The following is a 14393-nucleotide window of genomic DNA, read 5'->3' as shown; positions in this document are numbered from 1 at the left end:
ATTGAATTATGGAGAGCATTTCATTACTATGAAAGCAGTTGTAGAATCTTCATACAAACGTGAAAAATACAATGTAGCAGCCCAAATAAATTACAGTGGAGACATTTTAAGAGCTTTTTGTTATTGTAAAGCTGGGTATTATTGGACAATGTCATGTTACAAAATAATTTCATATTCGACACTTATAAATCGAGTACAGAAAAGCCTTGTGAGTGGAACAAACCAGGGAAAATCAGAAAATCTAGTAGTGAATTATCCAAATATTGTTTCACGAAGCATGACCCAAACAAGAAAACAAAGGCAACAGAAGCCAAATTTTGTAAAAGACTTTTGAAATTTGACTGCACTAATATACCTGTGTCTGAAGACAGTCTCAGAACTTTTGCCAAAGATCTTGAAACAGTGGAACCTGGAAACATGTTTAGTGAGATTTTGTTTGAAAGTGAATGTCAACCTATTCAGTTAATTAAAGATGCAATGCCTGAAATTAAAACCTTGTCAGAAGGTATCATAATTCAACATCCATCATTACCACTAAAATTACGATAAACTTCAACTGATCTATATTATCTTGAAGACGTTGCACTAACTATGGAAGTTGCTAGGGAGTTAGAGAGAAATACAAGAAAGCAGTCCAAATCTGATGTGTGGTTGATTGAAAGAAGTAAACGGCTAACAGCATCAAAATTTGGAGAAATTGTAAGAAGGAAAAAACAGGTGGATGATGCGTTCATAGAAAGAATGAAAAAGGGAACTACTATTAGCACCAAATATATGGAAGACGGGTTAAAATGTGAAGAGTCAGCATTGAAAATGTATCAATCAACAGAAATTAAAATCAAGTATAGTGCAGATGTGGGATTTTGTGTGAATCCAGCCATTCCTTACTTAGGTGCAACACCGGATAGATTAATATTTGACAGCTCAGTTAATGAATGGGGTTTACTTGAAATTAAGACTTTAGCTAGGGGCCAAGAAGAAAATTTAAGTGTAAAGGAGGCAGTGGAATTACTTAATGTACCTTATCTAACCAACAGAAATGGCAATATCAAATTAAAAAGAACCCACAAATTTTTCTACCAAGCACAAGGACAATTAGCCATAACTGGCTTAAAATGGTGTGACTTTTTAGTTTACAGTGGAAAGGATTATATAGTAGAAAGAATTAGTTTCAATAAGGAAATATGGTCTAATGAAATTTTGCCAAAAATAAACGAGTTTTATTTTGATCACTTCTTGTCATGTGTATTTTAACTTAACAGTAGTTATCGATCTTAACATTTTACATTTAATATAACCCTAAAAGCAGCAGTGATATTCTAAGTAGTAAGTACATAAAAATTATTTCCTATCTCAGTGTGATATTTTATAAATTGCTAAAATTACTGTGATACTTATACAGAATTGAAGAGATTTAAGTTGTTAAATACCAAAAAAAATGTGCAAAGTTTATACAAATTAAAAAATTAAAGTTTAAAGATAAAACTTAAAAAGCTTATTTTATTGTTGTTAAGGTATCAGATAACACTTTTCGTTCTAGTAAAGGGTTACCAGTATAATTTACCAAATGGCAACAAACTTTCCAAATTCCATTTAGTTTATCAGACATTGAATTTGGGAAATTTTCACTTAAAATTTTATAATCTTTAACCAGTTTAATAACACGTTCAACGTGCACTCTTACACAAGCTATTTTTCGAGTAATTTCTTCTTCTTGTTCGTTTAAGCTGGGTTTACCCCCCAAAAACGGTGGTATATTTAGAGCTATTCCGAGTTGTTTACATTCATCTTCGATAAGAAAGCCCCGATCTGCCATTAATGAGTCGGTAGGTTCCAATAAATTTAAAACTTTAGATTTGATCGTGATCTCCTTATCTGATATGCTTCCACCATAAAGATCTGACACAAACGATATCCATCCATTCGGTGCAATCCCAACTAATCCTTTGGCGGTGTTGTGTGATTTGTAAGAGGAGTAGGTGACACCTTGGATTTGATAGTCGGATGGACGTTCAATAAATATCTCTGTGCAGTCCAACAAAACTCTCGTGGTTGGATACAGATCCTTAAATTGCTGAGGCATTCTTTTATAAATTATTGAGCGACTAGGCCAAATATTAATTTGTACGAGCCTGTTTGAAAGATAAGCAATCCAAAAACTCCATATTCCACTTATGGTACTAGTAGAAACACCTGACCGATAAGCTAGATCAAATTCTAGGAGACCACATCGTAGTCTAGACAAGACCAAAAACAGCTGGTTCATAGTGTTGATTTTGGGTGAGCGTTTCCGGTTTGATTTCGGAGGTTGACAATTTAAATTTTTGTAGTTATTGTAAGCGGTATCATAGTCCACCATTACAAAGTTGTAAAAGGTCAAAAAACGTTCTTTACTTTGAAATCCAGTATAAAATTTAAGGGCGTCTTCGATTTTTAGAACATTTTCTACAGAAAAACATTTATAATTTTCTTTTCTTATAGTTTCATTAAGAATTGTTATTTTCAAGTCCATATTAATAATTTGTTTTGATTTTTCAAACAGATCTATGTCTTTTTCTGCTAATGTTTGGTCCTGCTTGGCTAATAATTTGTCCTTTTCTGATAGTGTCTTGTCCTTCTCAGCCAAAGTCTTATGTAACAATGAAATGGTTTCTTTCAAGTGTTTTATCTCTGTATTAAGTCTGTCAATAATTTCATCTTGTTGGGTGGCTTTACTTTCTTGTCCATAAACGGCACAATAGGAATGATCTGTAAAATAAGAATGTAAATTGAGCGAATAATATTTTGTACCTTAGTTTAAAACTAAAATTAACCTTCATGTAAACTGAGACTATGAATTTGATTCATATTCTTTTTTTCTTTATATCCGATTCTGAATATTCAAAGGTAGCACACAAAGATAATTCTTGGTCATTTATAGGAATTATCACTGTGTCTGGCATAAAATAGTGGTCGGTTTTTTTAGTGTTTGATTGATCAGCTTTAAACAGACGCCTTCCTGAAAAATTATAATTACTTAATTTTCAATACTTAACACTAATATAAATTTTTTCATACTTTTCCTGGAGGGTTTTATATTTGTACCATCCGGAAATGTGTTCCAAGGAAATATACGAGGAATAGAGTCCCCTTTCTGCTTCACTCCACATACATTAAAATGCAATCCACAAATCCTGCTAGCCGGGGTAGGCTTCCACAGAGTTGAACTTGTCTTTGAAGGCTTACTGAGTACTCTATCAATCCAGGCTTGTTTTAGTTTACTATCTCTTGGGAATGAGTGAAAATGCAAATTACGATTTCTGACTACATTGCTGTTACAGCCCTGAACACAACAAGAAGTTCCTCCAGTTGTTTTTACAGCGCTTCTATTTTGATTTTTCAACACTAAACCAGCTTCTAATCTAAAAAAAAAAACAATAAATAAACACTAAGCACACAGTACTGATTATTAATATTCACTTTTTGAAAGCAAGCTGAGGAGATAGCTCCAAAGGTATAACATTAACCGTAAAACCCTCGCTGTGTCCTTCCTTTGGTAAAGGCGTAGAACTATCCATCGCAAAATATCCCTTAGATTATAAAACATTAACACCACTTTCTTCACTTTAGAAAAACACCTAATAAGTATAAATACCTAAGATTATTTTTCTATTTCAAATCAGTTGAACTCAATCAAAAGAATTTACCTTTGTGCTTTGAAAACTTTGCCATTTCAGTTTAAAAAACCTCTTATCAACCAACGAATTTATCAATAAACGTTTACTAATTCATTAGAATTACAAAAACAAACACCTAGCTATACTAATTTCATAATTCAACCGAACGACGGCGATAATTATACGTCAAGAATGTTTTAAAACGTTTAGCCTTTGCGTAACGTTAAGTAGACGACCGTAGCAGACGAAAATCCAGCAATTTGGGTAGCTTCTCTAGTTAGCCACTTGGTGGCTCTATTTAAGCCAAAAAGGCTAATTGGGACGCATGATAAAGCTCAACTTTATTGGATTCCTGGTCATAAAGGGCATCACAGGAATGAAAAGACTAACGCCTTGGCCAGGGGAGGGTGCAAAGGCTGGATTTAGTGAGCCAGAACCTGCTCTACTCAACCCTCGTGTCTTGGTACGCAACCTGGTCTCCAAATATACGTCGGATCATCAACCCAAGCTTTGGCATGAGATGGATGATCAAAGGAAGGCCAAAGAGTTTATCCCATGCGTTACTAGGCAGAGAGCAAAAGAGTTACTTTCACATTCTCTGAAGCTGTGACTATTATGCGGCTCAAAGGTTTAAGCATCTCGGTATGCACCGGTTGGAGACGCCTGACTTCTTCAACATCCCAACCAAGCGGATTCTTAGCTTTGTGTCGGAAATGGGACTTTTAACTTAAAGTCACCCGTTGAAGGTTTCACAGCGGACCTAGGGTCGAAGTGCGCGGCTGTCTACCCCTTTGAATAATAAAAAAACTAATACCTTCGCTCAAGTTAGAGAAATTTATTGTATTATAAAATGTAGACAATAAGTTAAAAGGTCAATTAAAAATTGTATATTTTGTAGTAAGTGGAGTGCTAGGTCCTAAAGATAGATAGCTGCGCCATTGCCAGAGGACCGGATTTAAGAATCCAAAGGCTTTGAGGTACCGGGCTAGATTTGGTTGCGCCTCTGTTCGTGGGTCCAAAGCCCTCGGTCTGTTCACCTTCGCGGTAACACGGTTGTACATTTTGAATTACTGTCAGAGATGTCGACCGACAGTTTACTTATTAGCTCTTAAACGATTTATTGCTTGGAGGCGCTTGTGCAAAATTATATGCCCTGATAACGCCAAGAGTTTTTTTAGAGCCGACAAATAATAAAAAGCTATACGGAAATGCACAGAGGCTAAACAAATCCTAGACTATTTTGGAAAGGTAAGGGTTAAGTGGTAATACATAGTTGAGCGTAGCCCTTGGTGGGGTAGGGGGGGGGATATGAGAGATTTTTTCGTTCTGTAAAAATGTAGTTGAAGAAAAAGTTACGCAGTGTCCTCTTAAACGTTGAAGAATTGTCAACTGTGCTTATGGCCGTGCAGAGCTTTTCCTGGGCCCGAGGAAAACTAGGAATTTGTGGGTCCCTCTGCAGAATGAAACGATCTTTCTAGCTAAGTTGAAAATTTGTGTATTATTCATTTACTCATTTTATTTTGAGCTTTCTTTGCAATGCGATACGTGATAAAAAACTAATTTTAACTCTTATTTGAAGTTACTCAATTCCGCTACTGCTAAAGGTAAAGTGCAAAAGAGTCTAAGGGCAATGGACACATTTAAAAGGAAACAACGCCGACATTGTATCTAGTGGTTTAAGAGGCGTTTCTCCTAAATTTGCCGTGTGGATCGATCTTAAAAGTAATAGTTCGTTAAACAGCTCATCCGTTACATCTCGCGCGTTTTTAAGTTCTCACAATCTAATTTAATCTTATCTTCGTTTAGTGATAGATATTTCTAGAGAAAGGCAAATGTTCCGTAGAGATTTCGAATAGCTTGATATCGGTTCGCCAAATTTGAAATCAGATGCTCTACTATAACATAGAAGACATTAATCCTGAAGGCGTTCTCTGGAGCCTTATCACCTGTTGTACGCTGTTTGTTCTCAAAGGGATTTTTACGTTTCCTCACCCGTTGTGCCTTAAAAGTGGGATTTATATTAAGTTTATAAGCTTCGCTTTTAGCTTTTAATAGAATTGACACCCAATCGTCGCGTATTTGATTTAGTTCTTCTAAAAGACTCCCTATATTATTTATTTCGACGTCAATAGTAGCCCCTCTGGCTTGAAGAATTTAGTTTTTATAGTCAATAGGAATTAGGAACTAATAGCTTCACCCAAATTATTGTCATACGTACGCAAAGAAATGATTTTGTGTAGTTTACAACGGCATTTACAGAAGCTCGGGTGTAAGATTGAATTTAGCAACGCACACCAGAGCCTGGGTTATTTCTTGCAGGTGTAAAGTGACTGCGCAGACAGACTCAATTCGCGCACTCCAGGGTGTTTTAGACAGAGTGCAATGAACAACCAATAGTGTTTTTAAGAATTTCCCATCGCTGTGGACTTCCGCTAAAAAGATTATAAAGTTGTTGAATAGTACCAAAAAAATGGTAACAGCTTCTGTACAAGACTCTGTCGCGTGTACCCCGCATAAGTTTAGGCTATGACAAGCGCAAGGATAATATTTAGGTAACGCTTCTCTAGAGTTGACTTTATCAAGATGGATTTATGTTACAAACTACAAACTCGAGAAACCTTTCTTGAACCTTGTATTTATTATTAGCTTCATTAAGATTAATATATCGTTAAATGAAAGTGGTTTGTTCAAGATTGGAAGTATCCGGAGTAGCATCAACTAGAATCCAATAGTATTTGGCTTTCTGTCTTTCTTCTAAGATAACATTCCTAACGTGTTCGGTAGTACACGAGGTAAATTTATTTTGAGTTCGATTTGATAAAGTGTGCCTGGAGACTATTACCAGTTTTTTCAGATAACCTAACGGCGTTCAAATGTCGCTGGAGAACCAGATCATATCGCCCCAACAACTCCCAGATTCCAAGGAAATTTCCATTATGAGGATCGTCGATTTTTTTTCCGAGTCGCCTCTGAAGAATAAATCTCTAGTTCCAAGCAACAAGGTAACATCTATGAAGCGAGAAATAATTTGTTTACCCATCTCCACTTCGTTTTTATTTGATTTTCTAAAGTCATAGAAATTGTTTTTCTTTGATCAATATTTATGAATATATAGAATGTATATAGAAAGTTTCGGTACTCTTATCCGTAACACCCTGTATACGGAGATATGATGGAAAGTTGTTTTCCACAAGTTTATCTTTCAAATAAGAATTAAAGGTTTTTTCCTTTCCCTTTCCCAAAAAAACTATATCACCTAATTGTTTTACTCATGTTAATTTAAAAAAATACCGGCAGGTGTTTTTTGGCACATCATACTTTTTAATCTCAAGAAACTGATTAATATGGATGTAGTTAATAATTTTCTTGTTAATTTCTTGTGTTCCGTGAAAAGGTTTTTTTATTCTTTGGTTGTTGTCCTCAAACATAAAAGCAGATGTTGCCCATTGTGGTCCCCAATTTCGAAAGGTTTCACATAAATGTAAAAAATGGTGCACATTAAATGTGCAGAAACTGTTTGAATTAAGTTCAGGTACAGCTTTTACACATTCTACTAACAATATCTCAGCAAAATCAATTTCTGTATTTTCAATTTCACTTTGAATTAACAGATAAATTGCATGGCATTATAATGTAAAATGTTTTAAGAATTGGTGAGGTAGGTTCCCTTTAAAGACTGGAAGAGCGTAAAATAGTAAAAAACTCCTATATTCAGAGGCTTTCCAATGTTTCATAGTTGTGAGGGACCGTGTAGTTCTTGTTATGATCTTAGGAGGCTTGATTGAAAGCAATTTTTCATCAATTTCATTTATTCTGTTTCCAATATAATATACCTCTCTATGGTTTTTGTTATTGAACATTGCTGACATGAATTGTCTAACTACACCTAAAAGAACCGCATGCATATAATCAGGAACAAAATATTTTGAAAGATCTAAGCTTGGTAAAAGGGTTAAAACTGATAGTCTTTTAATGCCTTTAACAACTGTACTGGTAGCTAACGCGTCATTGGCATTCTCAATAATAGACATATGTCACCTAGTTGGTATACCATCTACGTATTTGTATATTCTGGATTATTATAAATAAAATCATGTAAACAAGATTTTGTTAGATTGTGTTTCATCATGAGGGTTAAAATTGCAATTGCGCTTTCTAATTTGGTAATTTTGCTTTTGGGGTACAGTTTTTCTACATTTTCATTGCTGTCATGCTCCATCATATCATTACTTTCTTCAGTTTAAGTCTAAGTTAATTGCTAATTAATTTTCATGCAGGTTTGCTGAGTAAATGTTAGAGGTCGGCGGAACGAATAAATTAACCGGCAAAATTTCGATTAACCATACAAAGTTTGGTTAACTGTTTTTTATGAACATTTTATACGAATAAACAACGATTTAACATGCAAAAATAATCGGTTTTTTCGTATATTTTTGGATAATTTGCGGTTATGGATAAAAATCAATAATTGGATAATTTCTTATTCAAACGCCGATCTCTAGTAAATGTTTATATAACACTATAATAGTGTCATAATTTAACTAAAAGATTGATTTTTTCAAAGACGAATTATGTTCAAAACTAACGTACCATTAACACCATTTTGATTATTTTCGGAAGCTTCAATATTTGGTTCAGGATCATGGTTGGCATCCACACAATTTTCAGTTTCATTTCTGACATTTTCAGTTTCACCATTTGGAATAACATTGTTTTCACTGTTTTTATCCCAGTGATTGCTTGTTTCTCAAATGTTTATATTATTGTTATAAACTTAAGCTAATTTTCCCTGGTTTATTTGGAACTGATAAGAATTTTTCACTAATCTATATGCTTAAAAATGTAACTCTGTTAAGCCGTATATGAAAATGATATAATACCGGAATTCTAGGATCCTTCAAATATTTTCTGTATTTCCCGTTAGGCATATTAAACTGTATATAATTTCAACTTAATTATTAAACAGGAAAATTTAGCGTATGGTATAGTGGAATCAATATTCAATGTACAAAGCTAAGCTAAGACTACTCGAGGACTTACCCTATAACATAAGTGGCATAATTACCCTAAATGTGTCAATGAGATAATTTATTTTAGTCGATTGTGACGTGTGGGACAATTCAGTCCTCTCGTCCATGTGATTAATCAGGGCGAGATATGTGTAACTGCCACGCCAACGGGGGGACAAGTGGGGACAGGGGTGTGGACACCCGTGGCGGAAGTATTTCGTCCAACCGTTGGGGGATTGGTGGTCTTCCTCAAACGGCTATCCACAAACTCTGGCCCCCAGACGCTTGGGATTACAGGAGAACGCCACTACTCCCGGCTCAATGAGAGAAATTTTTAAAAGATACCTTTGTTTAAGGGAAATGACGTAAACGAAATTTACGTCACTTTTTTAGTGAATTACGTCATGACTGTGTTCGCGAAGCGGCGTCTGCGACTCTGCTGCGGGAATTTATTATCCTAGGCTTAGGGTTTAAAATGATAAATTATGGACAAAACTTATTTCTGAAAGGCAGTCATTGTTTATAATATTTATTTTTATCTTCCGATTCAGTAATTCATCATTATTTTCCAAATGTAAGCGTTATTTACACTTTTGAAAGCATTTCAATTTTCGATAGCCCTTGGCGCCATGTCGCGCATATCTCTTCAACGGTTAAGGCTAGAAGAGTCAATGATATCTCGTTCGAATGTACATACAACGCCATTGATAGCCTTTTATAACGTTCTCAAATCGGAGCCCTAGAAGTTGGGCATTTGCCCAAATTACTAATTTCGGTGGTTTCGCTTTATGTGCTAGAAACGAAGGATCGGAAGTGTTAGTAAACTGTAAAAATTCCACTCTTTCAGCAATTGCAGAAAAATTTGGTGGTAAGCTATAAACATTTAATATATGAATTTCATAACTTTAACCTGTTGCTTTTTTAAAACTAATAAGATAAATTATATTTTCTAGGGCCACCAAGACAGAACTCATACCGTTCAGAGATAACTTGCTAAACACAGATAGTGGAGAAGCGTCTACTGATGATGATGAATATACAAATGAGAGGTCATCTCTTTCAGATAGAAAAGGAAATTTAAAGCGAAAAGCATCTCAACTCATTAAACCTATTAAGAAGATAGCTAAAGTATCAACTCAGGTAATACATAAGAAACATCTTTTAAGACTAATTGTTTTGACGGCACATATTTGCATGAGAGTAATTTGTATTTGCTAGATAATAATAACAATAATAATATTTTGTGTTTTTAATGTAAACTTATTTTGAAAATTTTTAGAAAGATCTTAACAAACAAATAAAATATCAGAAGTCTAAAAGTAAAGAGATTATGCAGAACTTTTTAAAGAAATCATTAGTTGAAGACAAAAATGCCAAAAACAATGAAGTGCAGCCTGAAAATAAGATGAATAAAAAGTTAGAAGATACGGCCATTGAAGTGAAAAACGCAATTGATGTTTCGGAGTGTGTGAATTGTCAAGTTACTTCTAAAAAGTTTAATGCACGGCTGTGTCAAGTAGATAAAACGTTTCAAACAATGAATGCAGTCCATGCAATAGTGAAAAATATACATGTGGAACAATTGAAAAGAAAAGGTATATCTTTAAAAATAAGTATGAAAAAAATAAGTTATAATTTATTTCATATTGGCAAATAATTTAGAAGCTGTTGTGCGACCCATTAAAAATTGTGTGCCTATGACTAAAGCTCAACATTTCAAATCAATTTTAAAAGATAATACACCATTGGATGAACAAAAACTAAACCACGAAACTTCAAACAGTACAAATTGTAGCAATGATGAAGTTAATTTTTGCATATTTTCAAGGAATTTAAATGTACGTAACAAACTAAAAAATATATTTTAATCAAGGAAGAAAAGAAGTAGCAGAGAACAATTACATTCACAAACATTTAAAGTATTCAAAATGTGATAATGAAGTAAGTTCTGGGAAATAGTACTAAATGTTATATTGTGATGGCTAATTATATTTTTTAAAGGTCTTGGAGTTGATTGTTGGCTCTGAAATCTACATCCCAAAACAGTATTACCACAGATTTGTTAATACGAGCAAAACTGCGTCTACTTTAGCTCGATCATTATTAATGGAAATTTTTTATTTGGAATATCTTAAGACATGTTCGCTGTTTGGAAAAACAGCAAAAGCCCCTCTAGGGAAACCGCCAGAGACTGGACAAGCCCTGTACAAAACTGCAGTGAACACTGTAATTGGTAAAATAAAATATTTAGTCATATTATAAATTAAAAAAAATGTTAAGTAGCCATTTAATAACCTAATTTTAATAGATACGGTTCTGGAAATTTCAGAGAAAAAAGGGTGGCCTGAAACTCGTTAAGACATCGTTAAAACTTTAGGAAATAAACTAAACGAAATTCGAAAAGAATTTCCAAACTAATTTAAATACAAACGAATATTTTGTATTAATTGGTCTCAATACAATTTTAATTTTGACTTTTTTTGTATTTCGCGAGGTTGGATCCTAATTGGACAAGTTGGGCTAGCTAAATGTGTATTCCTTTAATTTTTATAATTTTTGTTGTAATTGTACTATGGTTAGTATGAACTGCACACTTGATAGATATTTCGCTAAACGCACCTTTTATTTAGAGGTAAGACCTTTGTCACTTTAATGCAATGACTTTCTGCAGTATGGTAATGTAGAACCTAGATCAGCGTTATTACGACTTGGAAACACAGTGTTGGCGTTCTTTGTCGCGTACCCGCTTAAAAGATGTTCCGCGGCAAGTGCTGATTTTATTCTCTGATGAAGCTTCGTTTTCGAGAGATGGGCTTTACAATCTCACAATCATAACTTTTGGCAAGACGAGAATCCACATGGGAGGTTTGACCACCTTCATCAATTTCTGTTCGGACGCTTGAACGTTTGGGTTGCTTTAGTAGGAAACCGTCTTATTGGTCCGGTATCTCTGCCACAAAATCTAAATGGGCAGAATTATTAACATTTAATACAAAACGAACTAGCAGAGCATCTCGACGAACTTCCATTAGCCCAACGACCCAGGTTGTGGTTTAAACAAGAATAACTAAATAAATAATAAATAATCAGCTAGGCTAATACCCAAGCCACCACCTTAGGCCTAAGTCATCAAGCGACTTTTGAAGCCATTAATACCACAGATACGTGAGCTCGTTTCTCGACCACGAATTTCAGCAACGATGGATAGGGAAAAACGGACCGATACTTTGGCCACCAAGGTCACGAGACCTTACGCTGTTCAATTTCTATTTTTGGGGCTACATTAAAGTACGGTCTAAGCCACTCCCGTTGAAACGCCACAAGAACTTCGTCAACGAATTAAAAGCGCCTGCCAGGAAATCACCCCAGAAATGATTCAACATGCTTTTGACAACTTGATTATTCGCGCTCAAGCTTGTATCGCAGCTGATGGTGGAATATTTGAAGCATTCTTATAATTTTCGTCGCATTTTGTTAAATAAATTTGATTTTTCGGACTCTCTTTGGTAACTATTTAATGTACGTATTTGGAAAAACGATATCTTCTTTAATTATTTTCTCTTCCCAACCGTTAACTTAAACAACTATCCGACTTTTTCCAACAAACGTAAATTTAATTTATGATACTATGCGAATACTTTTTTAGCTAGCCCAGCCTGTCACTTTTTCAAGTCATGTTTTACTGTGAAAAATTGGTTTAATTTTTTCAAAATAACGATATTATTATGTTTTCGATGACGCTATACAAGTTTACCATTGACAAATTAATTCCAGCACCTAGCGGTGAATAATTAGTTTTGAAAAAACGTGTAAATAATTTCCGAAATCAATGAAATTTTGTCAGCGAGTGTCCCCCGGAATGTACCATAAACATTTTAAATTTTCTAGAAAACATAGTGTTTTAAAACAATAACTTTTTCGACAAAAACACGCTGTATATCTAATTTAAAAAACTACAGATCGTAATTTTCTTTAACTATGACTCTTGAATTTCTGTTTTTACGACTTGAACAGAAATATAATATAAATCCACTTTCTTAAATGTGCCGAACAAAATTATATTATTGTTTTATTAAAATTACATATATCAATATCATTAAATGACATCCTATATTACCGATTGTAATTGTGGGATATGATTGATTTCAGTGGCACTCTGGAAAACGAAGAAACAACAACTTCCCAGCCAATCAAGAATTACGACTAAAATTTAGAATCACACAGTGCTTAATCTCTTGAACGTGAGTATACACGTTTTAAAACCATATTTGGCAAAATATTTAAACGAATATTATGCTTTGATGGGTTGGTTTCGATTTGACATTGGTACTTTCATAAAAACCATTATTAGTTATCCTCCAAATTCAAAAATAAAGACCATTTAAATGAGTAGGTTAAGGAATAAAGATCATTTAAATGAGTAGGTGTAGGAAAAGCTTTCAAAGTCACTTGATGACTTAGACCTAAGGTTGAGTTGCGAGGCGAAAGTGCTAATCACTCCGCTACCCATTACTCCGTTACGGTCAACCAATTTCTGATTAATACAGGGTGTTTCAGAGAAAATTTGACACAAATAGACAGGCGTGTTCTTTGGGTAAAAAGGAGTGGAAAAGTTCCTTAGAAACGTTTTCCAAAATTGTACCGTATCCTAGTAATTAGTCGTTAAAAATCGAAATGCTAATCCGTGATGGAATTCTAAATAGTTTTTCCGCCCAAATCTAAATCGGTTTTTGGCTGAAATCTAAAGCGTCATAAAATTCTAAAGCGATTGTCTGCCCAAATCTAAATCGTCATAGAATACTAAATATTTTTCGCCCAAATATAAATCCATCATAGAATTCTAAATATTTTTAGCTCAAATATAAATCCGTCATAGGATTCTTAATAGTTTTTCTACGCCAAATCTAAATCTGTCTTACAATTCAAAATAATTTTTTTCACCCAAATTCAAATCACTCATGGAATTGCAATTACATCAATAAACAACTAGAAGTAGAATTATCTCTGGAGGATATTTCACAATTTCTGTCATTTTTAATTTTATAAATGGAAATTTTTCAATAAAGAAGTTAGCGATATTCACCGACTTTGATCTCGTGCATAAGTGGGTATTTAAAAGGAAAATATCGGAAACACTGTATAATATCTTCTGAAAATAAACAAAAGCAACGCATCCTACAGCTCTGGTTACTACGGGTCGGAAATTAACCAAAAATATGTACGGAATTTAGAAATTCGGGGTTTCTTACTTGTTAATTTTCAGTTTTCTTTGTTTCAAAATATACATTAATTTTCAATAATCATTAGAAAAAACGATAAATATTGAAATATGACTATAAACTTTTTATGGACTTCTTTAAGTTTTCATAGGAGGTAAATGGATCATTTTTGTAATGGGCTAGAGTTTAACATTTAATTAAAAATCGCTTCAACTAAACTTGACGACCAGCTCAGAGCCTACATAATATGTCAAATGGGGTTTGTCTTAAAGCTAACAATTTAAATTATGTTCAAAGCAGACTTCTTCCCTGAATAAACTAATAAAAATTACTTAAAATTGGCTTTAACACTAAAATCTTAACCAGACATGGGCAAAACTCCGAGTTAAATATGGTGAGTGATTTCGTCCCACCACTTTTTCCCACTCCACTCTTACGCCAAATCTACAGATTTGATTTTCATCAGTTTTAATCAAAATAATTTATAAGAGGGTGTCCTAGTAATCAAT

At 34.0% G+C, this 14393-nt stretch overlaps 1 protein-coding gene across 1 annotated transcript; it reads right to left on the bottom strand.

The window, feature by feature from the left end:
• Positions 1 to 1495: 1495 nt before the first annotated feature.
• Positions 1496 to 2847, bottom strand: LOC149933915 (uncharacterized). Its single transcript, XM_090153355.1, has 2 exons — positions 2814 to 2847; positions 1496 to 2748 (listed from the first exon to the last, which is right to left on the bottom strand). The coding sequence occupies exons 1-2, from the start codon at positions 2845 to 2847 to the stop codon at positions 1496 to 1498; spliced, it is 1287 nt and encodes a 428-aa protein (XP_090009481.1).
• Positions 2848 to 14393: the final 11546 nt, after the last annotated feature.

This window comes from Leiobunum rupestre, chromosome 7 (assembly GCF_980474605.1).
Source record: "Leiobunum rupestre chromosome 7, qqLeiRupe1.1.hap1, whole genome shotgun sequence".
NCBI classification, from domain to species: domain Eukaryota; kingdom Metazoa; phylum Arthropoda; class Arachnida; order Opiliones; family Sclerosomatidae; genus Leiobunum; species Leiobunum rupestre.
Note: the sequence above shows the minus strand (reverse complement) of the source record. Positions and strands in the feature narration are given on the sequence as shown.

What these genes read in the sequence shown, in the direction of transcription:
- LOC149933915 (XM_090153355.1), bottom strand. Translation starts at nt 2,847, where the DNA reads ATGAATCAAATTCATAGTCTCAGTTTACATGAAG. An exon ending in TAGTCTCAGTTTACATGAAG is followed by an intron (nt 2,749 to 2,813) that starts GTTAATTTTAGT and finishes CTTATTTTACAG; the next exon opens with ATCATTCCTATTGTGCCGTT.